This window comes from Henckelia pumila, chromosome 4 (assembly GCF_033568475.1).
Source record: "Henckelia pumila isolate YLH828 chromosome 4, ASM3356847v2, whole genome shotgun sequence".
NCBI classification, from domain to species: Eukaryota; Viridiplantae; Streptophyta; class Magnoliopsida; order Lamiales; family Gesneriaceae; genus Henckelia; species Henckelia pumila.
In genome coordinates, this window is record NC_133123.1 from 13,830,429 (window position 1) to 13,857,046 (window position 26,618).

At 32.9% G+C, this 26,618-nt stretch overlaps 4 protein-coding genes across 5 annotated transcripts; 3 read left to right on the forward strand and 1 right to left on the reverse strand.

Annotated features, from left to right (window-relative positions):
- Window positions 1-10,867: 10,867 nt before the first annotated feature.
- LOC140865532 (uncharacterized) lies at window positions 10,868-13,130 on the forward strand. Of its 2 annotated transcripts, XM_073270200.1 has the most exons (3): window positions 10,868-11,754; window positions 12,800-12,889; window positions 12,989-13,104. In XM_073270200.1, the coding sequence occupies exons 1-3, from the start codon at window positions 11,089-11,091 to the stop codon at window positions 13,067-13,069; spliced, it is 837 nt and encodes a 278-aa protein (XP_073126301.1). In that variant the 5' UTR covers window positions 10,868-11,088; the 3' UTR covers window positions 13,070-13,104. The 2 variants fall into 2 exon arrangements, with proteins under 2 accessions (XP_073126301.1, XP_073126302.1); XM_073270201.1 differs by having other exon boundaries at window positions 10,870-11,754; window positions 12,800-13,130.
- A 1,479-nt stretch (window positions 13,131-14,609) lies between these two features.
- Window positions 14,610-17,717, forward strand: LOC140894564 (phosphatidylinositol 4-kinase gamma 4). The gene is made up of 3 exons (XM_073303115.1): window positions 14,610-14,836; window positions 14,953-16,408; window positions 17,070-17,717. Exons 2-3 carry the CDS (start codon window positions 15,068-15,070, stop codon window positions 17,442-17,444), a joined length of 1,716 nt encoding a protein of 571 aa, XP_073159216.1. The 5' UTR covers window positions 14,610-14,836; window positions 14,953-15,067; the 3' UTR covers window positions 17,445-17,717.
- A 4,564-nt stretch (window positions 17,718-22,281) lies between these two features.
- LOC140860517 (uncharacterized) lies at window positions 22,282-22,917 on the forward strand. The gene has a single exon (XM_073263526.1). The coding sequence runs from the start codon at window positions 22,282-22,284 to the stop codon at window positions 22,915-22,917; it is 636 nt and encodes a 211-aa protein (XP_073119627.1).
- Window positions 22,918-23,022: 105 nt separating this feature from the next.
- Window positions 23,023-24,713, reverse strand: LOC140894566 (E3 ubiquitin-protein ligase SINAT3-like). Its single transcript, XM_073303116.1, has 3 exons — window positions 24,428-24,713; window positions 23,645-24,031; window positions 23,023-23,555 (listed from the first exon to the last, which is right to left on the reverse strand). The coding sequence occupies exons 1-3, from the start codon at window positions 24,566-24,568 to the stop codon at window positions 23,214-23,216; spliced, it is 870 nt and encodes a 289-aa protein (XP_073159217.1). The 5' UTR covers window positions 24,569-24,713; the 3' UTR covers window positions 23,023-23,213.
- Between the last annotated feature and the right edge of the window lie 1,905 nt (window positions 24,714-26,618).

Below are 26,618 nucleotides of genomic sequence, written 5' to 3' on the forward strand. Positions count from 1 at the left end.
ATGAATATGTGCTAATCACGTTGAGTCTGATATCTCTTGAGATATTCAGTTGAGTAGGGTTGCTCAGCTCTTGTTCTTGTAACCGTGTGACACCCACTGGATCCATAGAACAACGTGTGCGGTTATCCAAGACAGTTTATGTCCAAGATCACGGTAAGTATTTGTGGCATCCAATGGATTTTCGGAACATCGAGCTCATACTGGGGTGCCTACACTCTAAGTATGAGTTCCAATTTTTTTTATCTCGGTTTATCAAAGTAGTCCTGCTTTATGCATTGCATATAAACTTGTGTACTCATACATTGCGTACTTGGAAAATTCACTCACGTCCTTGCTTATATCATGGACATCACATTCGATGGTGCAACTTGCAAGTTGTTCAAGAGGTAAATCAATGTTCAGTCAATTACCAGGACCTAGGAGTAGAGGGCACCTTTGGTTTTAATTTAAGGATATTTCTATTTTTTTTATTGTAATTCGATTGGATTGTATAATTAATTCTCAGTTTTCTGTTATATTAAGTTATTTATATGTTAATATTTTAATTAAGTTAATTACATGTGTTATCGAGTGATTAGTAGTGGATCCCGAACGTGACGAACATACGTTGGAGTAATTAGAATTCGAAAGAGAATTAAAAGAACAACTCTTATAAGACGATCTCACAAGTCAATTTTATGAGATATATTTCTTATTTAGGTCACACAAGAAAAAAATATTAATTTTTATGTCAAAATTATTGTTTTTATTTGTAAATATGAACAGAGTGTACTCGTCTTAAGGATAAAGATATGTAAGACCGTCTCACAAAATACCTACTCGAAAATTAATTAACTCAACATAAGATAATTAAAATAGTATTAAATTTCAAAAATTCATGTTAAATATTACTCATATGTGACTAATTTGAAAAAAAAATATTTTTTAAAATAATTTAAAATATTTGAATACTCAATTTTTTTCTCATATTTGATTTTATCGTATCATTTTATTTTGTCATATTCTTATCACAATAATATTTTACCATATTTTATTAAAGTAATTTATAAATATAATACATAAGAAAATTTTGGTTGGAAAAAATGATTACAGATTAAAAAATTAGAAACTCTAAAAAAATATATCAAAATGATCTTTTATTTTGTTTTATTAAGTAATTTATAAATAAAAATCACAAAAAATGTTAGTTGCAAAAAATTTTAATTTAAACACATGAGTTCAAATATACGCGAGATTTTTATATAATTGTAACATAGTTTTCTAAGTCATTTACTTTATATTTAAACGTTTCTAACCATATTATCGAAGGCTAGCAAGGAGCAGTGTACTACCGAGGTCGTAGAGAAACTGTGCTCAGTTGAGGCGCTCTCGACTTCTGCGAACTAACAATATATGAAATTATTGTCCTGAATCCTTAATAGTTATTTGTAGTATTTATTGGATTTAGCGGGATAATTAATGAATACGTCCCTAAATTTTCCTAACTTTCCCAAAAATATACTAAAACTTTTTTCGTTCCCATTACGTCCCTCTTTTAATAAAAAGTTTCTCTGATATGTCCTCCAAACTAAAATTTCCTATACTACCCTTATATTAATATTTTGTATTAAATTTTCCCCATTGCTAAAAAATTTGGTATCAAAGCGTGGTGATAAAAGACAACTTTTTCACCCAAAAATGAAAGATTCAAGAAGGTTTGGAGAAACCATATTGAAGATAATAACATAACAAGAACTCCAAACAGAGGTATGGAGCTTCTCAAGGTAACTCTGAATCACAGAGATATAGAGTTAGAAAATAAGGTATCTCTTGAAGAGTCTAAAAGAGGCTCAAAGAAAGTTATAACAAGCATCCTTAGGCATGGTGGGATAGAAATCAACTCAAAGTCAGTCTTATTCTAAAGGAAGTCAAAGAGTATGAATTCGTTAGATATAAGTCTATCCCAACGAACATAACAGATCAAAGGGATATGAGGATGATTATCAAGAAACATTTGGACCTTGGTTTAATCAAAGAATGAGTTTCACCATATTGCAGCTCAGGCTTTCTGGTCAAAAATCATGGTAAAATAAAAAGGGAAAAACCCAAGTTAGTTATTAACTACCAAGGTATTAATAAAATCCTGGAGTTTGATGGGTATTTCATACCAGTAGAGAACATCTAATTAGCAGTGTACGAAATGCTAGAGTGTTCTCAAAATTTGATTGTAAGTCTGGATTTTACCAGATTCGGATGGAAGAAGGCAGTAAGAAATTTACAGTCTTCTCTACACCTCAAGGACATTATATCTAGGAAGTTATGCTTATGGGATTGGCTAATGCACCCCAAATATTTCAAAGAAAGATGGATAATATTTTTAAAGATTATTTCAACTTCATGTTTGTTTATATTGATGATATTCTTATAGCATCAAAAAATATAGATGAACATGTTAAACATTTAGAGATTTTCTTTAAAATTTTTAAACAAGAAGGACTGATTTTATCGGAAAATAAAGCAGTCATAGCGACAAGGAAAATTGAATTCCTTGGTATTGAGATTGATGAATTTGGAATAATTCTACAACCCCATATTGTGAAAAAGGTACAAAATTTTCCAGATAAACTCAAAGACGTAAAACAACTCCAAAGTTTTCTTGGAGTAGTCAGCGATGTACATGAAGGTGTTCAGTCCTTTATTAAAAAAAGATGCTAGGTTTATATGGACCGATGAACATACTAAAGGGGTAAACCAACTAAATGAGATATGTTAAAAACTCCAGAAAATGGCTATACCCTTAGATGAATTGATTTGGTGTTATTTACTGATGACATCGATGATTGGTGGGCTGCAGTCCTTACTAAGTTCACTCCAGATGGGGAGGTACCATGCAGATACTGTAGCGACCTTTTTACAGAATCTGAGGGTATCATATGGAATATCAACGAAAAAGAATTTTACGCAGTTAAAAAGGATTTTGAGAAATGACCTTTATTTTTACTTGCTAAAAAATTTACTTTAAAATTTGATAATACCCAAGTAAAAACTTTCTTAAAAAATAAAATTTAATCTAAACCAGAGAAAGCTAGATTATTAAGATGGCAAACTTTATGTCAAAAGTATATTTTTGATATTGTTATTATTAAATCTCATGAAAATATTCTTGCAGATTTTTTAACAAGAGATAGAAGGCGGTGACGTAGATTTCATCATGAAAATGCAGAGGCATCTCAAGGAACACCTTGGGTTGCTTCAAACTGAGTTCAACCAGTTAGCCATTAATGTTGAAATGACCGGTAGGTTACAATAAGCTGATCGGATCAAAGTATCTAATCGAATTACAGGATGTATGCAAGCTCAAAATCAACTATGGGTTGCTATTCAAAGGCCAATTGTGAGGTCTATAGAGAAATCATTGGTTTCTCATAAACAAGAAATGCTAAAACCATTGGTTTTACAAGAACAAAAATACAGCCACCGGTTGTGAAACAAGATGTTGAGGATTCCAAAACTCAAGAAACAAGTGCTAATCTATCATCAGCTTTTGATGATCTAGATAAAGCAACAATTGATGAGGATAACTCATCAAGTCAACCTTCCGCCTCTTGGGAAAAAGATGAAGAGATCAATCTTAGGCCCAATACATACTAGGGAAAATCTAAGATTGATACTAACCCAGCTGTTATTTCTCCATTTCAGGTTTATCAATAAAGGTGGGAGAAATTAAGTACAAAAAGTGAAATTAACCCGAACACTTGCAGGGTTGATGTTGCAGGGATATATCCAAGATTTTGGCTAAAAAATAATGTCAACACTAAGGATGTAAAGCTATGGTATGAATTTGGGGCTCTAGCCTCAGTTTATACAACTTCACCAGGCTTCCAGGAGATATCACAGCTACCAAAATGAATTCAAGAAGCAGTCCAAGAAACATGGGCAAATAATGACCATTTGTCCAGAGGAGATGTGCTCGAGTTATACTTCTTTAGTGCAGCTCCAGAACCAATAGGGAAAGGATCACACGAGTCCTTTCATTTCATCAAGCTAAGGAGATCTGATATGAATAATCAAATATTCATCAAGGATCCTAATTTGAAGAAATATCATTGGTGTCCACTTTCGGAGAGAATGAAATCTCAACCAGGAGCGCATGGGGTATCTGGGTCTGTCTCACTGAGATGGAAAAGGTCAAGTTTCCGTTCAAATTTTATCAAAATTCGGTGAATGGATCATTACTGTTAAATACAATGACAGGAAAAACTACGACTTTTGCGAAAGAACTCTTCGAAAAGAAGAGAAACCTTTTGTGGAACAACAAGCTACCGGGGAGTAAAGAAACTCGCCGAAAATTTTGCAATATGGCTCATATCGGGAGATGGTCAGAAAATATCTGCCCAGAATGTCCTAACCAAAAGGAGCCAGAATTTGGAAAAACCTTCAAACCCCGAACGCATCGGAGGAATTTTTTCGAGACTAGCAAAAGTGGACAAGGACCACTAAATACGCGCTTTCACAGGGCCCACTTCAAAAGCAAAAGATGCCCCGACAAAATTAAAGGATACATGTGATGATAATAAAGCCAAAAGAAAGTGGCAAACATGTGACTCCTCAACGAGTAAAAGATGCCATCAATAATGACATAAATAATTCAAGACAGCTGTCATCAATAATGACATAAATAATTCAAGACAGCTGTAAGATTCCCTGAATTTTCTCTGTGAAACGAATAGAACTTCAGCTATAAATACAGGTAGTTGAGGAAGCTGAAGACATCGATCATTCCCTTCAATTTTCTTACAAATAAAATCATTGTAATATTTCTCTTTCTACGTTTTTATTAAGTTTCTGTAATTTCATGTATTTCAAAAAACAAGGCTACTATGAGTAGCTAAATTAGTTATCTCCTCATCTTCAAAGGAGGTTGATTTTTGTAATAATATGTTGTCAGAATAAATTTTCAAAGTTCTTCCCTATCATGTTATTTTCATTTAAAAATTAAGCTTTTACTATACGCCTTAAGGTAGGAAACGAAATAAGGCTGTGCTAGCAGCTGCTGAAGGAGTCTGTGTCAGAAATCATCGGTTGCGATCGCGTGGTTCGGTTGTGAGGAGCAACTTGTAAAACCCGGTGGACATAACCCGACAACAGTGTGGTCAAAGAGGTAATTTGATTTAATTTACTTACGGAAGCATGATGAGCTAAATATTTTTATTAATAAATTGGAAAATAAAGGGCAGAATAGATATTATTTAGTTTCAAGGACATGTTCGAGACATTTTTAATTAATAAGGGATATTTTTAGGATACGAAAAACAAAATGGATATAATTGGCTCGATAACGAAACTATAAGGATATATTTAAGAATTATCCCGGATTTAGAAGATACTTCTAGATTAAAAAAATAGTGATATGATGTTCACTTATCTTTAGACTGAGACTTTAGACTTTTTGCTCATAAACTAGTTTTTTAGAGATACGTAAGTATTGACATATGTATCCAGCTGAATATGTATGTTTATGTGTTGCATTATTATCTATCATATTATGTATTTTAATCTTTCATGTTATGTATGAACATGTGATAATCATGTTGAGTCTAATATTTCTTGAGATAGCCAGTTTAGTTGGATAATGACCGCTTAATTCGGTGTCTACTAGTAAGTAAACTAGGTCAAGTAATAGTAAAGTGGGCAGAGAGTCCAAGTATCGATCCCACAGGGTAGGGTAACAAGTAAAATGATTTAAAAATTAAAAACTTCAAACAAAAAAAATCACATTAATGTTTTTGAACTTATTTTATTTAATTGGTTTTTAAATACAAACCATAAAATAAAAAATAAAAAAAATTAGATATCGAAAACTAAGCAACATGATATAGGTAATATTATCATTTAAATATATAAGTATACCAATAACATTATTATTAATGACTACAAGTAGAATAAAGATCAGCTTAGAAAATTAAAAACTCTGAAAAAACATATAAATTTTATATTTTCACATATAATTCGTGGCTAATTGCTAAAAATAAAATAAAGAGATTATAGAATTATAAAATTTAAAAAAAATCGTATCACAATGATCTTTTATCATGTTTTATTAGGTAAATTATAAAAGTAATCCAACCAATTGTTGCAGAATTTTTTTAAAAAAAAACATATTAGTTGTAGTCAATGCCACAAAATATTTGTAACAAAATTTATTTAAGAATGCATAAGTTCTAGATTTATTTTTAAAATAATCAATGGAAATAGAGACAAATTAGGTATGAGGAAAAACCAAACAAACCATGCCAAAAAAATATGAAAAAATGAAAAATAAATAAATAAATTCTAGCCTTATTTTAAAATAATCAATGGACTTGTCAAAGATAAAGTGTTATGGGAAAAAAAAAAAAGAAATGCACAAAACAATTAATAAAAAAAATAATTAAATTAATTTGTAAATTTAAACTAAAAAAATATTGGTTGCAAAAAAAATTATTTGAAAACATAAGTTTTAGCTAACAATCACAACTAAAGAGATAAAAAAAAATTAATTCATATGAGAAAAAAAAAATATAGCTTACAATAATTTTTTCACCATGGTTTATGCAAGTAATGTATAAACATAAATCATATAAATTAAATTAATTAGAAAGCCACAAAAAAACCTCATTAATGAAAGTCATTAAACAAACTAAGGTATGTTTGTAAATTCACAATGGAACTTGTATATTTATATATAAAAATAGAAATTAAATTAATTAGAAAGTCACAAAGAAACCTCATTAATTAAAATCATTAAACAAACAAGGGTATGTTTGTAAATTCATAATGAAACTTGCATATTTATATATAAAAATTAATATTTAAAATATAAGTTTTAGCTAAAAATAATAACTAAAGAGATAAGAAGTAAGAATTCAAATGAGAAAAAAATAGCTCACGGTAATTTTTTTCAACATGTTTTATGCAAGTAATGTATAAACATAAATCATATAAATTAAATTAATTAGAAAGCCACAAAGAAACCTCATTAATTAAAGTCATTAAACAAACAAGAGGATATTTGTAAATTCACAATGGAACTTGCATATTTATATATAAAAATTAATATTTTAAAGCATAAGTTTTAGCTAACGCCTAACAACCACAACTAAAGAGATAAGAAATAAGAATTCAAATGAAAAAAAAAATAGTTCACAATAATTTTTTACAATGTTTTATGCAAGTAATGTTTAAACATAAACCATATAAATTAAATTCATTAGAAAAATAATAAACTTCATTAATTAAAGTCGTTAAACGTACAAGTGCATGTTTGTAAATTAAATTCATTAGAAAGTAATAAATCTCAGTAATTAAATACACAAGGATATGTTTGTAAATCCACAATGTAAATTGCATATTAAAGTCATTAAATAAACAAGAGGATGTTTGTAAATTCACAATGAAACTTGCATATTTATATATAAAAATTAATATTTGAAAGCATAAGTTTTAGCTAACAATCACAACTAAAGAGATAAAGAATAAGAATTCAAATGAAAAAAAATAGTTCACAATAATTTTTTCACTATGTTTTATGCAAGTAATGTTTAAACATAAATCATATAAATTAAATTCATTATAAAGTAATAAACTTCATTAATTAAAACCATTAAACGCACAAAGACATGTTTGTAAATTAAATTCATTAGAAAGTAATAAATCTCATTAATTAAAGTCATTAAACACACAAGGACATGTTTGTAAATTCACGATGAAACTTGCATATTTATATATAAAAAATATAATAAAATATAATTTTTTTCACCATGTTTTATGCAAGTAATATTTAAACATAAATCATATAAATTAAATTCATTTGAAAGTACTCCATCTGTCTCATATATATTGTCCTCTTTTCTTTTTCACACAGATTAAGAAAAAGTTATTGGAAAGTAAATTTTATATAGACTTTCTATTTTATCCCTATTTAATGTAAAAAAAATGATTGCACAATTTTTCAAGGCTTAGTTAATAGAGGTATATTAGTAAAGAAGTGTAAAAAAATATTACTAAATATGGTATATGACTATATATTTGGGACAAACAAAAAAGAAAACGTAAACAATATAATTGAGATGGAGGGAGTAATAAACTTCATTAACTAAAGTCATTAAACGCACAAGGACGTGTTTGTAAATTACATTAAAAAGTAATAAACCTTATTAATTAAAGCCATTAAACACATAAAAATATATTTGTAAATTCACAATGAAACTTGCATATTTATATATATAAAAATAAAAATAAAATAAATAAATAATAATAATATAATATAATATAATATAATATAAGATATATATATATATATATATATATATATATATATATATAGTTATTTGCACCAAACACCCCTGTGAAATATTGAAATTACACATTTCTCCCCTGTGAAATTTTAATAGACATCTTCAACCTTGACCTTTTAAAAAATTAGCACACTCGCCCCTTCAGATGAGTGATTGTTGCGCACGTGCCCCTCATGCGATTGGACAAAAATTTTGATATTTTTTTTGCACCAAATACCCCTGTAAAATATTAAAAATGAATTTTTGACCCCTGTGAAAATAATTTTTAAATATATTCAACCCATAATATATAATTTTTAATAAAATCCAAATATAAATATTTAGCAAACATTTTTTGTTTTATTATTTTTTATTTTTTATTTTAAATGTATTATCATTAATTAATTATTTTATAAAAATATTATTAATTTATCTTGTTATCATTATTTTATTAAACTCACTTCGTATTTCCAAATTTTCCATTAAACATGCATTCATAAACAAGTATTTAAATAATCTCAAATACCAAAATATTGAACTAAACCGATAAGTTCAAACATATTGCTTTTTCTATTTAGGACTATATATTATTGAACCAAAATTTAAATTTTTTGAGAATATGCATTGCACAATTTGTAATAAATAATAAAAAAAGTAACATGCTTATATAATTCTAAATCGAAAAAGTAACTTTCATGAACTTATCATTTGGTTCAATATTTTGGTATTTTTAGATATTTAAATCCTTATTTATGAATCATATTTAATGGAGAAGTTGAAAACACAAAGTGATTTGATAACATAATGATAACGAGATAAAGTAATAATTTTTTAGAAATAAATTAATTATAAATTATAAATTTAAAATAAAGAAAAAAAATAAATAAAATTAAAAATGTTTAAAAAATATTTTATAATTAGATCTTAATAAATATTGTGTATTATTATTTAATTCAAATTCTGCAATGCATTTTAAAAAATTTAGATTTTGGTTCAAAAATCTATAATCCTAAATTGAAAAGTAATATGCATGAAATTATCATTTTGATTTAATATTTTGGTATTTTTAGGTTTTTAAATCTCGTTTATGAATGCATTTTTAATGGAGAAGTTGGGAACAAGAAGAAAATTTAATAAAATAATGATAACAAGATAAAATAATAATATTTTTTAGAAAATAATTATATAATCATAATAATTTAAAAATTAAAAATAAAATTAATAAAACGAAGAGTGGTTGCTAAATATTTTATAATTACATTTTAATAAAAATTGTGTATTATGGGTTGAATAGATTTAAAAATTATTTTCACACGGGTCAAATATGCATTTTTAATATTTCACAGGGGTATTTGGTGCAAAAAAAATATCAAAATCTTTGCCCAGTCGCATGAGGGGTGCGTGCGCAACAATCACCAATCTGAAGGGGCGAGTGTGCTAATTTTTTAAAAGGTTAGGGTTGAAGATGCCTATTAAAATTTCACAGGAAAGAAGTGTGTATTTTCAATATTTCACAGGGGTGTTTGATGCAAATAACTCTCTCTCTATATATATATAACAGTAAAATGTGTATCATGAGATGACATATAAAATACAACATATAAGCATGAATACTCTTTGGATACATCAGTCAGTACTTATACACCTCTACTATACAGGTCGAGTACAATCATGGTCTAGGGTTAAAGCCTACAGTCGCATATCACTAACACTAATCTAAAAACATTAACTAAGCTACTAGATACTCTTTGCTGCGATGCCGGAAGCGTCTTGCTATCGTTCGACCCTCGAGTATACGACTTATAAAACACGCGGAAATATACATTGTATCAAACTCACACCTCAAAACACACACTGCTGTGAGGATTTCTCGGCCTATTTATAGACAGAGTTTGGAAGCTCTGAAAACTGTAATATGCCACAACTTTGGACACTTGTCTTCGGAAGCTCCAATCATCTTCGGACGGTCCGATCAGCACTTCAGAAGTTTCGAACTCACATGTAATACACGTATCATCACGTGTTGGCACCTAGAATCTGCATGATCTAACTTTGATCGGACGCTTCGATCCCACGTTTGGACGATTTGATCTCTCCGATGCCACTGAACTTGCTTCCGATAGTTCGGTGCTTCCAAACTATACTTCGGAAGGTCCTATCCTTTTGGTGGTTTCCAAAACATATTTCTTGGTTCTGTACTCAATTAAATACTTGATTTGCTTAAATAATGACATCTTGATCACGTTTAATATTTTAATGTTGACTTAAAATGGTGTTGGATCATTACAAACGAAATATTGAGTTCGAAATTATAAAAATCTCGTTTCAACTCAAAAGAAAATCAAATCCTCAAACCAACACGAAATCCATATAAAAATAGTAACTACTAACCAATTATATTTTTTTCCTTCTTATTCGGAGTGAATATGAATATATGTTAGTTACTACTTACTCGTATGAGACGATACCAAGTTTTTGTTTCACCCATAATTTCGAACCTAAATAGTAAATATTCAAACTAGGCAAGTACTAAAATATCAATAGCATATTCTTGGCCCAGACGATGGATAATGCCTGATGAGTGGGGCATGTTTCGAGCATAAATCATCAGAAAATGGGGAAATATAAAAAAAAAACGAAGGGAAAAATCTTGCCCACGAGCAGTGTTAAAAAGACTAGTGTCCTCTGTTCTTTCACATTCCTCAGAATTCTCGAAAGTGTAGGAGCTTTGTTGCTCTGCTTCGATGCAGACTGGAACTGAACCCAATCAAGAAAGCTTTATGGTTCTGTTCTCATGGGCTCCCTTGTGACGCTGCACTCTCCATTCAAGGCTTTGAGATTTTTCAATTTTTCTTGTGCTAGATCGGTGAGTTTTTCCTCCCTACCCGTCTTCAAATTCAAGAAAGTTTCCATCACCGCAAATTCCTCGATTCCTCATAACCCTAACTCAGTATGGGGCAATTACATCCCCACCATCAAACCCTTTTCGTATTTAATCCCATTTTTTCAGAAAGTTGGGACCTTTGTGGTTGAATCATCGAAGTCGAAATATGCCTCTGTATTCAAGGATTCAAGTGCCCAGGAGACTGAGTGTTTACAAAGTGGGGCGTTTGGTATGGCGCTCATGAGTGTGACGGCTACGGCTAAAGTCAAAATAAGTCCTTTTGTGGCTACATTGGCCGCGAACCCTGCGTTCGTTTCGGGTTTATGCGCATTGGCTGCTGCACAATCTATGAAGGTTTTCCTCAATTTTTGTGTGGACAGGAAGTGGGATTTTAAGATTATGTTTGCCTCTGGTGGAATGCCTTCTTCACATTCTGCACTGTGCACTGCATTAACCACTTCTGTGGCCATTTGCCATGGGGTGGCGGATTCCTTATTTCCTGTTTGCTTAGGTTTCAGTTTGATTGTTATGTATGATGCCATAGGTGTTAGACGGCATGCTGGGATGCAAGCTGAGGTAAATTTCTTCTACTTTGGTTTGTCCTCCATGATCTGCTCCTTGATTGTTAATTGTTGTGTTATCATTGTTAATTGTTTGGGATGAGAAATATGTATCGAATTCTGAATGACTCTGATTGTTTTGTATGTTCTTCTTGATATATGGCACTTTACGTAAGCGGTTTTGGGATTTGTATTTAGAGCTCAACTGCGAGTTAAAAATACTCCTGCTATTGATAAGGCTTGTCATGGAAAGGTTTTGGAAGTCAGGACCATTAACTTGAGGGTTATACTAACCCTTACAAGATTTTCGAATTTGGCATCGGCTGAATAATGGACAAGTTACCTCTCCAGGTCTTACATCTTGTTTTAGTTGCTTGTCTTAAGAATATATGCCACCGTTGTGGTCCTGCTACAAACTTGTCTGTTGGATCATTTTTTTAATGTTCCGACCTAAATGGGTTGATAGACAGAAACCAGCACAGGTCTCAATTAGATCACATAGCATGCAAATGGGTCACATGTGAAACAAGAAATAAACAATGCAATCTAACTTGAATGTCTGGCACATCGTACTGAACTTAAGCTAAGCATAACATTGGCCCATAACTCGTTGGTAAAGACAAGCATTGAAGTCTCACTTATTCCCACCTACGTTTAGGCATAGGCACTTAAGCAAGGATTTGTCTGGTATTAATGTATATCATCTATAAGTGGTATTGGAGCACGGGAACTTCTAATATTGAATGAATCCACCTAACAAGCTTCATATTCTTAATGAATAGGTTTTTTCTGTATATCTGCGGGGTGAAGGAAGAATTTGTATATATAGTTATATTCTTCGAATTGAATTCAACCTGAACGGGCGCCACCCCTTCCCACTTGTTTATTCCTGTATTTCACCTCGACTTACTTTTGCAAATGAATGGTTTCTTGATGTATAGAGGAGCTGCAAATCAAAAATTACAGTGCAGTGGGCTGTCTTGAAATATCCGCATTTCTTGATACTGTTCTTTATTTTTAAGTACACCAAACTGTACTCAGAATTTTTGTAATCTCTGTAGGTCCTCAATCTGATAGTTGAAGATCTATTCCAAGGGCATCCAATAAGCCAGAGAAAGCTCAAGGAACTACTCGGTCACACTCCGTCGCAGGTCTTTGCTGGAGCTCTGCTCGGTATCATCGTTGCTTGGATATGCTCTCCAGGTTGCTTTATCGCAATCTGATCATGTGTTTTCAATTATATTTTGCAGTCAAAAGGCCGTAAATGCTCGTGTTTTGCTCAGGGTTCAAAGAAAACATTATGGCTCCTGAACATTAACCTTGAAATTTAACTGTCTCTAAATTTTTACCTCGATGCTACATATTTTCTGGTCATTCTATTTATTAAATATAAGTGCCTTGAAACTATTCTTCTGTCTTTGGTGTATTCATCTGTTCACTGTTCCATTTTCCAAGAAGCCCGAGTGGGGTAGCATAGACTGAACCCATATAGATAAATGATTTTTAAAAAAAACTATTAGATAAATGATAAGCATAAGATTGATGAACATAACCGAAATATTGGATCAAGTGAATATTGATTTATTTAAAATGAAAATGAAAATGACAATGAAACTTCGTCACAGTATCCAAATCAACGATAGGAAAAGAATTGTCAGAGCACAACTTCATTTACTTCTCGAAACTATAAATTCCATAACGGAAAGCGAAACGGACCATCAAACGGCATTTCTTTTTCTCCTTCAATTCCAAATAATACCCCCCTCTTAAATTATTGATTTTTAAGAATTAATTTCTTTCAATCAAATAGTTTTCATGTAATATAATATGGGTAACACAAAAGAAGTAACAAAGTTATTAATTTTATCATTTCATAATAAGTAAGTTAAATATTACCTATTGCTTATATATACACATTGATAAAAATGGATATTCCAAATTGGGTATTTCAAAAATATAATTTAATTTACTCAAAAATCTTACTTTCTCTTCAAGTAATAGTTATTTGGTATCAAAGGAGATTAGTTTAGGGTAATATACGTGTTTCTAATCAATATATCTTACTTCATCTTCAAGTAATGATTACTTAAAATCGAATCGAGCAGATTAGTCTAGATAATATATATTGGAAAAATATGATTTCTTTTAAAAAAAAACTTTTTTTATCAAGATCCAAGTATGTCCCTAATATAATATATATAGGCTCAGTTTGGTTTGAATGATATGATAGATAGATAAGTAATATAATGTAAATAAAAATAACTAAGAAATGATAGTTAATTTAGTATTTGATTTGATTGATAGATTATAGTTTATTTAATTTGATTGATTATATTTTATATAAAAACGATAAATTATCATTTTGTCTTTTTAATAATTAATAAAATATGAATAATATTATTTATAAAGGGTAATATAGTAATTTTAATTCAATAATTTGATTGATGTAAGATAAATAATTAATGATATGAATGATGTAAAATAAATAATTAATATATGAATAAATAATACGTCGAAAAGAACGTATGATTGGATAAAATAAGTTATATCGAGATTAATAATAATCGTACCAAACAGAGTCATATGCTGTCACCAACCGTGCCCACCTCTGTGCCCACCATGTATAAAATACTCAACATTGTACATGATGGACACAGAGATTGACACGGTTAATGGATAATATATATATATATATATATATATATGCTTAAAAGCACAAAATTTTAGATATTAAACAAAAAAGAAAAAAAAAATAGTATTGCAGTCAAGAGTAGCCCCTTTGTGTAACGGCGTTAAATAGGAGTCAAAGTTTTTAACGATATATGTATATATTAATGAATGAATAAATGAATTAATAATTTACGCCAAAAACGCGTTAGCTTTCTTCTTCTCCAACCAACCAATGAATTCGTCAGGCTGACTGTGCAATGCATAAAAATAGGTCCCAAAGAATCATCCATTTTCCTTCTGCCTTCCACCTATTCAAAACAAGCTAATCTCCTTTATTTCTATCTAATTGCTCCCACTCCCAATTTCAATTCTTCCTCCGTTGTTTCCTCAGCCGAGGGGCGCCGTTTTTCATCGGTTCCCGCTCTCTGGTAATTTTTTTTTTTTTTTTTTTTTTTTTTTTTTCCAATTAAAATCTGATTTATTCCTCGAAACGTGGATCTGGGAATTCATTTTTCTTTATCGGCTTTCTTGATTTTTAATTCAGGCCTGTGAATGATGATGAATATCACGCATATGAAAATTCGTTGAATATTTGTGTTTTGGTGGGGGTCCGATTTGGTATTTTAGGGTTTCAGATTTGAGTTTGTGGGGGTGCCATAATGTCTTCGGCTGGATTGGTTTCCATTGTCCCGAGTCGCGAGGATAATGTGATTTTTTCGCCTCCCCAATCCCCTCAACTTAGTCCGGAATCTATTTTGATCTATGTTGCTATGTCGGGCTCGATGGTTCCAATGCGGGTCCTGGAGTCGGATTCCATTGAATCGCTGAAGCTTCGGATTCAAAATTGTAAAGGGATATTCACGAGGAACCAAAAATTGGTCTGTCGAGGTAGGGAATTGGCACGGAGCAATTCCCTCATGCGGGATTATGGCGTGAGCAATGGAAATGTTCTGCATTTGGTCCTTCGCCTGTCTGACCTCCAGGTCATTAATGTGAGGACGAGTTGTGGGAAAGAATTCACCTTTCATGTTGAGAAAAGCCGGGATGTTGCTTATGTTAAACGTCAGATAGCAAAGAAAAAAAATTTTGAACATATTGAGGATCAAGATGTCTTGCTTAACGACGAGTTGATTGAGGATCAGACGCTGATAAACCATCTCTCTAAGAATAACTCTGATGCCGTGATTTATTTGCTTGTCCGGAAATCAGCAAAAATCAGGGCTACCCCGGTGGGAAAGAACTTTGAGCTGTCCATTGTAGCACCACAGGTTAATGACCCGAGAAAGTGTGGGGATGATTCGAAGCATGACCGTGATCTTTATGTTCCAACCAAGACCCCCGTTGTGGAGAGAGTACTGGAGCCCGTTATTGTTAACCCAAAGATCCAGCTTTTTCCAAAGATCAGTGATTTGATCAATCGTACCATGAAGGGTCTGGACAGTGGAAAATGTCCAATTAGGTCATCAGAAGGTACTGGAGGAGCATACTTTATGTTGGATTCTTCGGGTACTAAATGTTTATCAGTTTTCAAGCCAGTTGATGAGGAGCCTATGGCTGTGAATAACCCTCGTGGGCTTCCTCCGTCAGAAGATGGTGAAGGATTGAAGAAAGGAACCAGAGTTGGAGAAGGTGCGATCCGGGAGTGTGCTGTCTACTTACTAGATCATCCAATGAGTGGTCGGCGCTCGTTTACTGGAGAGCTTAGGGGCTTTGCCGGAGTTCCTCCTACTGTTTATGTCAAGTGCCTTCACAGTGGTTTTAATCATCCTGATGGGGTTTCTGTTAAGACCGGGTCCTTGCAAATGTTCATGGAGAATAGTGGAAGTTGTGAGGATATGGGGCCTAGCTCCTTTCCAGTTCAGGAAGTGCACAAGATAGCAGTGTTGGATATGAGGATGGCCAACGCAGATAGGCATGCTGGAAATATATTGGTGAGTAAAGGTGAAGACGGCCAAACCATGCTAATCCCAATTGATCATGGCTACTGCTTGCCTTATAGTGTAAGTTTTGTATCAATTTTTTCGTTCTTGTTTTTTTCTTAATTAACCATTTTTACTTGTCCGCATAGAATTTGTACGTTACTCTATCATTTTGTGTGCAATGTCATCTAGTACCAGAAATGCCCTCCCAAAACTTATAAAATTCCTATCGAAATTTTAATTTTCGCACTAGATAGGCAGCTTCAATGCATGCTCGTTATAAGGAAAATTTATGATTAAGAAAAATAAACTATATTCATCTAGGATCTCCTTGCTCACATGACCATGCTGCTCACAAGTGTATGATGGCTAACTCGAAATGGGTTGCAATAACCACAGTTGTTTTCTGTTACAAATAAATTAGAGGTCCAGACGATACATTTGCGACAATACAGAATATGTACCATTTCTCGCTCAGTCCTTCCCCCTGGCCTCTCACTGTTCCTGCGTGTCAATGTCATGTTGAATAATTTTTAAACTTAAATATATTGTCAAAAATTATCCATGAGTATCTTCTTGGTCAAATTATTCTTGTACATAATATAGCCATAAATATGTTTTGTAGCGTTTGGCATTCTTTTGTTTTGATACATGAAGAAAGATGCAATTTTTTTACTGATAGTCTTCCAGCTTCATCCAATCTAATCACTTTCCAACCGTATTGTTCTTCCGGTCCTTGTAGTTTGAAGATTGCACATTTGACTGGCTGTACTGGCCCCAAGCTCGCCAGCCTTTCAGTGCTGAGACCCTAGAGTACATACAATCACTGGATGCGGAAAACGACATCGCCTTGCTCAAATTCTATGGTTGGGAGCTCCCGCTTGAATGTGCTCGCGTGCTACGTATATCAACCATGCTTCTGAAGAAAGGCACAGAGAATGGCCTGACTCCATTTGCCATAGGAAGCATGATGTGCAGAAAAACCGTGAGGAAAGAGTCCGTCATCGAGGAGATCATCCAAGAAGCTTGGGACTCCGTGATCCCAGGCTGTAGTGAAGCTGCATTCCTTGATTCGGTGTCCTCTATTGTGGATAGCCGTCTGGAGGAGATGGTCTAACAATTTACCAGGTTCTGCTTTTAAAAATCAGTACATAGATGTGTATGATATCTACATATGCACATACAGTTGGTTGTGAATGCCCGTAGTTTAATTGTCGAGTCGCAAAGATAATTTCTATCTGATCATCTATCTTCTATTTGTTCAGCATTAACTGGAAATGACTTGTAGAGCTCTGTCAATTTCTGATTCTCATTTGTTTTTTCTTTGCGAGTCCTGTTCTGCAGTGTGCAAAAAGACAATTATGTCACAATGAAATTGATGAATTTTAGATTTGAAGTGTATTTTTTCTTTTTCTTTTTCTTTTTCTTTTTCTTTTTCTTTTTCTTTTTCTTTTTATGTCTAACAAAAAATAAAATAAAATAAAATCATGGAATTTTCGAAACCAGAAAGTATTAAGTGAAATTCCTCCGGTTGCTGTTAGTTGATTTTGATAAAGAGCACAACGTTGTAGGGGAAATAACACAGTCGACTCTAGGGATGTATATGAACCAAGAAGAACCAAACAATATCAAGTTCAAGAGCTCATTTAAGGTTTATATGGGAGCTCGAGCTCAATTCAAGCTTTTGTCATGAGGTCTCATTTTGAAATTATCAAGTTCGTGAATAGCTCGAGCTCAGTTCGTTAAGAGCTTGTTTGTCGTGTTTAATGAACTTGGCTCGAGCTCAACTCATCTTCGAGCTAGAGTTTAAAGCTTGATTCAAGCTTGTTAAGCAAGGATAAAATTCGAGTTCAAACTTATTTTTGAACTCGTTGTTTCGGAAAAAGGTATCTTACAGAAATCCTAATATTCTTGCAAAATTTATAGAGGTTAAATTACCACATAATCATTCATTATATATTATTCTTGTATATCTTAGATTCAATTGCTATTTCATAGGGCTGCCTCAAAATTCCGATCCATCATACTCATGTCTCGAAAAAAATCTCGACCCAACGTTTTCTCGATCTAAATTATCGGGATTTCACGTCCTGATTAATATCGAAAGAGGGTTCGGTAATAAAATATCTTCCCAACGGGATTCTCGATCCGATCTGAATTAATATTATTAATAATTTTATAACATATTGGGCTACATGTTACTGGGCTTTCGTCCATACATAAATTAATCGTGTGTTTATTTCACATAATAATTTATTGTTGAAATGATCATATATTACAATCACAAAATTACATTTTATTCTTGTGTAGATTTTTTTAAAAAATAACTATTTAATTATAACAAATATACAAAATAAGATATGCAATTTGCATTTCATCTAGTTAACAAAATTTATCTCATACTTTGTATTCAGAATATTTTCTCAATAATTATTCGGTGCACAATTAATGTTCTTGACAAAAATGTGAAAATACATAAATTTTTTATTTGAAATTAGATTTTACATGAACACATTGTGTGACGAATTTGTTTAATCTGCATATAACACTTGGAGTTTTAAGATCATCAAATTTAATAACGAATATATATATAATGATATTGTTATTCATTTATATATTTCTGGTTGAATGTTTTGTTTTTATTGGGTGTAATAATTGTATGTGCTGGGTAGAGTGATTGAATAATGACGCTTTGGGTGACCTTTTGGTAAGTTCTAGTGCATCAAGCTGTTGACATTGTGCTGTTTGATCTGGTTGGCTAAGTGGATCGTAAAAAAAGGACACTAAATCTTAACGGATAATACTGTCTTTGCTGGGGACAAGGCCGATGATAAGGAAAGGATAAGACTGATCTCTAAAGGATATGAGACGGCACCAGCTGTAAGGTTCACCCTTCTCTGGACTCATGAGCTTAACAACCCGACCCCTCTGCGCTACTATAAGTATAAGAAAATAAAGTTGCACATTGGTAAAAAGCTACAGCTTTTGGCCTAGTGGTAAGAGCTTGATCCCAACAACTAGTATCAGAGCACATGTCATGGATTCGATTTTCATTTATTGCAATGAGTGCAATTAGTAAGAGGGAGATAGTTGATGTGCAATAATTATCTCTGCTGGATAGAGTGATTGAACCATGACGTTTAAGCCGTCGTGCGGTTTAAAAGATCGTTTTGCGGTTTAAAAGATTTGATTTGCATCATTACCAACAGTTATAGCTTTTGGTAAAGCAGCAAGCGCTCGATCCTACATTTTTTCTTTTGAAATATAAGTTTCTGAGATTCCGTTTGAACACGTGCTTTCAAAAAATTTTAAATATTTCATCAGTGAAAGAACTTAAAGTATGTGTTTGGACAATTTTTTTGTATAATGCTCTGAAAAATATTTTCAAAAAGTGTTCTCCAAGTATAGTTTTTAAAGAACAAATGAGATATTTTTAGAATGGAAGACAATGATGAAAATTAAAACATTATCTTTGAAATGTAAAAATCTTTTTAACAGAATAGTTGTTTAAACATATATTTATTTTTAAAACAACTTTTAAAATATTTTATAATTTTTTAAAAAATATTTATATAAAAGTATTTTATAATTATTCGTCTATACGTAGCACAAGTTGTTTTTTTTAAAGAATTTATTTAAAAAATAGAAACAATTATTTTCAAATTTTCTAAATAAAATTTTGAAGCATTATCCCTAATATTTTAATATTATATTATATATTTCTAGTTGAATGTTTCTTTTTCTTTAGGCATATGAGTTTCTAAATAATATTTTTCAAAAAATTAAACATTTTTTTTTGGTTTTTTGAACATGAAAAAAAAAATATTTGGATATCTCTCTCTATCAAGTAGGATCCCCGAATGTAGCGATCCGACCTAGACCACCTATTAATTACTTGTCTAGCATGTTAAACAACTAAAACTTAATCAGAAAGTAACTTGCGATAATGTAATCAATACCAATGGGCAGTATACACCCGACACCAACTGAAAAGTCATATATCAGTTATACAATCATATTGAACTGTATCTAAAACTAAAATAACAACTGAAAGAGGAAATGTGCAAACTTCCACTTGAGGTCACTGGCTCCACCACTAAACATGTCTCGAGCCTTCTGCCTGGTCCAACTTGAGACATGTCCCATTGAACGTGGTATCCTACATAATACTAAGAACATGAGCGGATAATGTCCACTACGTAAAGTATGAGTATACAAACAGATATGTGCATACACAATGATGTGACTGTGAATACTAGGTCAACTAGATCAATCCTGCTCAAATTAGGCGTCATGAACGAGTAGTACCATCTGGGGTCAAATATCCTGAAATTCTCACAATCGACTAGATCACGGTAGCATCAGTATTCGTCATTATGGTGAATGGGTGTCAATTCAGGTGGGTTCGAGGCTGGTTGACGAAAATATTTTTAAAAAATTTCTCAACCCGAACCCGAACCAACCCGAAAATGACCAACCCGAACACGAACCCGACTAACCCGATTAACCCGAATCAACCCGAATTTATTTTTTATTTTTTTACAAAATAATTAAATAAAAATTCAAAACACACAATAATAATAGTAATATTTAATTTAATCACATAATAACAAAATCTAAGTTTATATGTAATTTAAATTTGAAAGTCTAGTTGTAGAAATTTTAAAGTATAATTACTACAAAAAATAATAAAATTATTTTTAAAAGTAAAATAATAAAAAATAAATATTAAATGACGAAAATCTATTATATCAATATACACTAAATTTTTTTGAAACATGCAATGTATAAAAATGTAGTAAATCTTTCTTAATTTTATATAAAAATAAAAAAAAATTTAAAATCACCGAAAATTTAAAATCATTCATAAATCATCGAAAATTAAAATTTAGTGTACCAAGACAAAACTTTGTAAAGTTGATGGACCAAAACAAAAAATGGACAAATTAATAGATAAAAAAAATACTTTTCCTATTTATTTATTATGTTTACTTTTGAAAGATGTTTCGGCATAATATATACAAGTTTATTAAAAATTGCAATCGGCTTAATAGTGCAAGTTCATATTATTTTAATGTGTTTAAATTTTTTTTAATGAATTATTTGGTATATTTATGTTGAATTTTATTGATTATGTTAGTTTTTTAAATTTTTTTTTTTTTGATATAGTAATTTATAAATTTACTTAACATGCATATGGCTTAGTGGCGTAAATTTTTGGGAAAAAAATTAGTTGGTGTATTTCTAGTAATTAAATTATTGTATTTATAGTGTTTTACAGAACATTTCATTATCATAACAAGTTAAATTCAAAAATGCAATTGTGGCTAAGTTGAGTAAATTCATATTCCACTCAACAAAGTTCGAGCTCACGAGCCATATAAATGAGTATATTCATGAATATTTAGATGAGTCAAGCTCGAACCAGTAACGATCCAAATTCAATCTTGAGCTTACGAGCCATATAAACAAGGCATGTTTGTGAACAATAAACGAGTCGAGCTCGAGTTTTGACTCGTGAACATGCTCACGAGCTTGTAAACAAACATGTCTCCGAACTCACAAACTAAATATTCTTAAGCTTGAGCTTGACTCGATAAAAAATTATTGAACTCAAAATCGAAGGCGACTTCGATTCGATCAAGTTAACGAACGATCTCAAATGAGTTTTTTATCCGGCCAAACTCGGAACTCACTTAGTAAAGACTTGGTTGTTGATGATAAAAACTTATACTTTAACATGGTTTCGAATCATCATTACTAAGGATGAGCCACTTAATTTTATTTTAATTTGAATTAGGATACATCGTGATTGTGTGAAATGTTATTTTAATTCTTTCCTTGTCTTATCATAAAAGTAAAAGCCGATACTTTATTCGAAAACCCCTCTTTTACCTCCCACCTCTGTCTCTCTCTCTCTCTAAGCTAATCTAAAAGAAAAAGAAAATATGAATATGAATGAGAATCAATTTCTTCGTAGATCTCACCATTCCAAATCCAGCAGAGGCCGTACGAATCTAGCATCATGCGCAGTGGCCACCGCCTTCCTCCTCGCCATCGCCGTCGCCGCCGTGGCCGTATACTTCTTCGTCTTCAAGCCCAAGCAGCCGGTGATCGCTGTTAACGCCGTTCAGTTCCCGACCTTCTCCGTCTCTAACGGCACCGTTAACTTCGAGTTCTTCCAATACCTCACCGTAACAAACCCTAACCGCGACGAGTTCTCCCACTACGACAGCTCTCTGCAGCTCGTCTACTCCGGCCAGCCCGTGGGACTCGTTTTCATCCCCGCCGGAAGGATCGGCGGCGGCGGGAGCCAGAAAATCTCGGCCAAGTTTGATCTGCAGGAGTATCCGTTGGCGTCGCCGTCGAAGGCGGCGATCGTCGACGGCGTTAACGGTAACGGTAACGGTAACGGTAACGGAGGCCTCGCGACGGGCGGGAGTGGGACGGCGATGGAGATAGAGACTCGCATGAAGTTGGTAGGTAAAGTTCGGGTGCTGAAGGTGTTCATGCACCGAGTCATTAGCGGAGTCAAGTGTGAGGTCATGATTGAGTCCACGCGTGGTACTGTTTTGGGTTTCCGCTGTTGACGTGGCACCTCCCATGTATCCTTTTTTTTATATATAATTCAAAAGAAAAATTCCCAAGGACACTTGAAAACAAAACATAACATGCATATGAGATTTTATCAGGAGTTTTTGTTAACATCGATCTCGTACGAATACACCGACGATATTTAGCATAGAATCTCCCATTATAATGTAACCCCACATCCACATACATGATGTCAAAATATCTAACAAGAATTGAATTTAGCTAATTAAACGACGCCACTCGATCGAACGGACCAAAAAAAAACAGCCTGAATATAATATATGATCATGAACTACAAAGATTGATCTGAGTTGGTGTGTTCTTTCCATATTCGACCAGTTACACGAAGCCTAAGCTCTTTCTTGTCTCCTCCAGAAAAAGACAGTGCTATATTCCGTTGTATGATGAGGCCATCGTGACAGTCTCGTACCTTCCGGTGACCGTCTCTGATGCTGCGAGGCGTGCCCTCCCATATAAGCTTCCGACCATTCCCTCCCACCTCCAAACTGTAGCGGTAGTTCCTCCCCTCCGCCTCGTCGCCCATGAACCGAACAAACGCCATGTAAACAGGGGCGTTCCCGATTTGAAATGCTTCGAAATGAAGACAGAAATATCGACCAAAGCAATGAAAAACCTGGATATATAAAAAAAGTGATCATGTCATGACCATAACTACTGTTTTTTTTTTTTTTTTTATGGAGAAATTATATAAACAGCACTCACCGTGAGCATCCATGTGGCGTTCTCTACGTCTCGAGGATTAGATTTGACGTAGCGATGGTTGAACGTGCAGCCGGAATGCATGTCGACCTTGTGATCATCTCTCAAGTGAGTCACAAGGCTTTGGACGTCCCCGACTACCGTGCATTTCGATCCGGCATAAGGGCAGTTGTGAGGCCGAAAGTTGCAAATGGCTTCGTGTTTCGACTTGCAATAATAAGGGAAGATCTCGGGGCATCCAAGGGGGCCATGCTTGCACGGAAGTTCGATCGATTCGGCCAATTTCTCCAGCGCTAAGCATCTTATATCGCCAAGCTCCAGTCTACAAGTCGGACACTTGTTGTGAACCTTTGCTTTACAAGTAGAACAAAGGGTGTGCCCATTTTGGCACTGCATGTAATTTATCAACTCGATGTTAGAATACGTACTTTTCAAACTATATAAATTAATTACCTTCATCAAATCATATAAAGTTCACTTATATACGATCGACACATAGATCAATTGACTGTATTAATCCTTCTATATACTACTGGTCGTGTAATGATTGAAGCACTACATCTCCTCATGATTCTCTACTAGAGGCTTGATTGACAATATTGGTGTATTAAATGAAAGTCGTTTCTTGGGATCATCAAGTTCTTTTAGCACGCACATGAATATTAATTTTGTCAAAAACCGCAAGAAACTGTTCAAATCTTGAGACAATCAAATAACTAAATAACCGGCCAGCTGAAGTCAGAGGAAGAAAACAAACAAACAAACAAAACGTAGATGATCGCTGACCTGGTGGATGGGAGGGTACATTGAACTGGTACAGACAGGGCATTCAAGGAGGTCTTGAACATTATGAGATGGTTTCGGAACAGAGCGATCGGAGATGATCTCATCGTCATTGGTATAACCTTCAATATTGTCGGAGTCCATTCTTGACAAAAAAACAACAGTGTTTCCAGTGTTTTTTTCTTAATTGGGTTTGGGTTTTCGCTGACTATGGAAGTGAACACGGAGGAGAAATAAAGGGGATCGAGGATGTTGTTGGGGCTGGGGCCTGGGTCTGCCAGCAACAAGGTCCTTGATTTTCTTGATGAAGCCACCCTCTTGCATTAATGTTTGTTTTTTATGTATATATTTTTACCATTATAGTGTATATATTATCTATAAAAAAAACCAAAAGATAGAGGTTAAATGGGTTTTTTCTCTATGAAAAAGAATTAATATGGGACGATGCTGGTATTGAATAGCTTGTTGTCCTAAAAGGTGGTATGCTTTGAATTCGATAATGAATATGTGACCGTCCTTTGCTCAGTACAAGGTTCTTTGGCTGTGTTTTAATGGGGATGACCGGACAGCATAAATGAGGTATTCATTTCCTGCAACTACCGTCTTGAATTCTGACTCGGTGGGGGTGGGGTATGTTTTAATTCCAAGTTTTGTTGAAGTTTAAAACTATATCGAGTAACAAATTGGTATAATATAACAATGTTTGTTACCTTGATTAGTTTTTGACATGTGTCTCTTTCTTCATCACATCAATATTTAATTTCTCTCTCCATCTACACATTGCAAGAAGTGATTGGTGTAACACATAATGTAACATCAATTTTGTAAAAGATGATTTTTTTTTCCCGAGTACAAGTGTCCGATCTGATAGGTGGGACAGCCCACCGCAACCCACTAAGTCTGTCATTTCAGGCCGGCACGCCCGCTGCGCCAAAATCAGGCGGGGCGGGCTGGCCTGAATTGATGGCGGTTGGGAATACCCCAACCCAACCCGTCATGAGTTACGAGTTGGACTGACCAACCCGCAAAAAAAAATAAAAAACATTCAAATTAATATAATTGTTTTTTTAAATAATAAATAAACAATTAAATACATATTTATAAACTCATTAACAATAAATAAATCATTATAAATAATATACATTTTTAAAATTAATCAATTAAACATAAATTAGAATAAATCATTTATAGCTTATAATCATTTATAAAAAATTTGACACAATATAAATTGTTCAAAACTTATCAATCATACATAAAATATTAATAATAATATAATTTAATTTTTTTTAAAAAAAATAAAATAACAATTGGCGGGTCGGCCCTGCCTTGGCCCGCGGCCCAAAGGAGAAACCCCGTTTCATCCCGTCTTCTGAGGGCTGCCAAAAACATAACCAAATCAGTCTTTTTTAATGGTGGGGCGAGTTGCCCCGATGGACCAAACTAGAATTCAAGGGCCTACAACCCGTTGTAATGTACAAAATGATGCGGCCGTAAGACAGTCACGATGTAAGGTTCGAGATAATTTAATTTTAATTCGAGAATATTTAATTTGAGAATTTTGGAGTTTAGATTTGAATTCTAATATTCTTAAATTATTTAGAATTAAAATTGAATTAAAAAGATTTACCGATGATTGATTTGCAAATAGTGAAGATTTCAGGGGCCAAATTGCAAATATGAGATTTTGAGTGGGACACTTGCTATCATATATATCTATCAACGTGTAAGTTTATGTATTTCATCAAATTTCAGCAGCCAAGGTCGAACTTCAGAATTCCAAAGCCATTCTCATCTTTCAATCTTTGATTTCTTAAGATTCGATCGTCCGATTTCAAAATCGAGCCTAGTTTTGAAATTCTCTCTTCAAGAACTACGAAGTGATGTAAGAATTCTTTTGTTTCGACTGGTTTCAAGATTTTGTATGTTGGAGAATTTAGAATTGATCATGAATATGTGTTTTAGAGTTGATATGTCTTGCAATATCGAAGTCGGATCGAAGAACGAATGTCGTTTTAAATTGATATGATTTTTTCAGATTTATTCAAAACCTAGACCTACTGATATGCTGATATTTTGATGATATTGAGCGGATATGAGATGTATTTGAGTTGTAATTGATTGATAGAATTGATAGATTTCAGTTTCGGTTATCGATTTTCAGTCGTTACGCCGCCGGTTCGGAAATTGTTAAAGT

Bases quoted from the DNA above. Each gene is read 5' to 3' on its own strand.
- LOC140865532 (XM_073270200.1), top strand. From the start codon at position 11,089: ATGGGCTCCCTTGTGACGCTGCACTCTCCATTCAAGGCTTTGAGATTT. The intron at 11,755-12,799 runs GTAAATTTCTTC...TAATCTCTGTAG, and splicing joins ATGCTGGGATGCAAGCTGAG to GTCCTCAATCTGATAGTTGA. The intron at 12,890-12,988 runs GTCTTTGCTGGA...TATATTTTGCAG, and splicing joins TCGGTCACACTCCGTCGCAG to TCAAAAGGCCGTAAATGCTC.
- LOC140894564 (XM_073303115.1), top strand. From the start codon at position 15,068: ATGTCTTCGGCTGGATTGGTTTCCATTGTCCCGAGTCGCGAGGATAAT. The intron at 16,409-17,069 runs GTAAGTTTTGTA...CGGTCCTTGTAG, and splicing joins GCTACTGCTTGCCTTATAGT to TTTGAAGATTGCACATTTGA.
- LOC140860517 (XM_073263526.1), top strand. From the start codon at position 22,282: ATGAATGAGAATCAATTTCTTCGTAGATCTCACCATTCCAAATCCAGC.
- LOC140894566 (XM_073303116.1), bottom strand. From the start codon at position 24,568: ATGGACTCCGACAATATTGAAGGTTATACCAATGACGATGAGATCATC. The intron at 24,032-24,427 runs GTCAGCGATCAT...AATTACATGCAG, and splicing joins TGTACCCTCCCATCCACCAG to TGCCAAAATGGGCACACCCT. The intron at 23,556-23,644 runs GTGAGTGCTGTT...TTATATATCCAG, and splicing joins ACGCCACATGGATGCTCACG to GTTTTTCATTGCTTTGGTCG.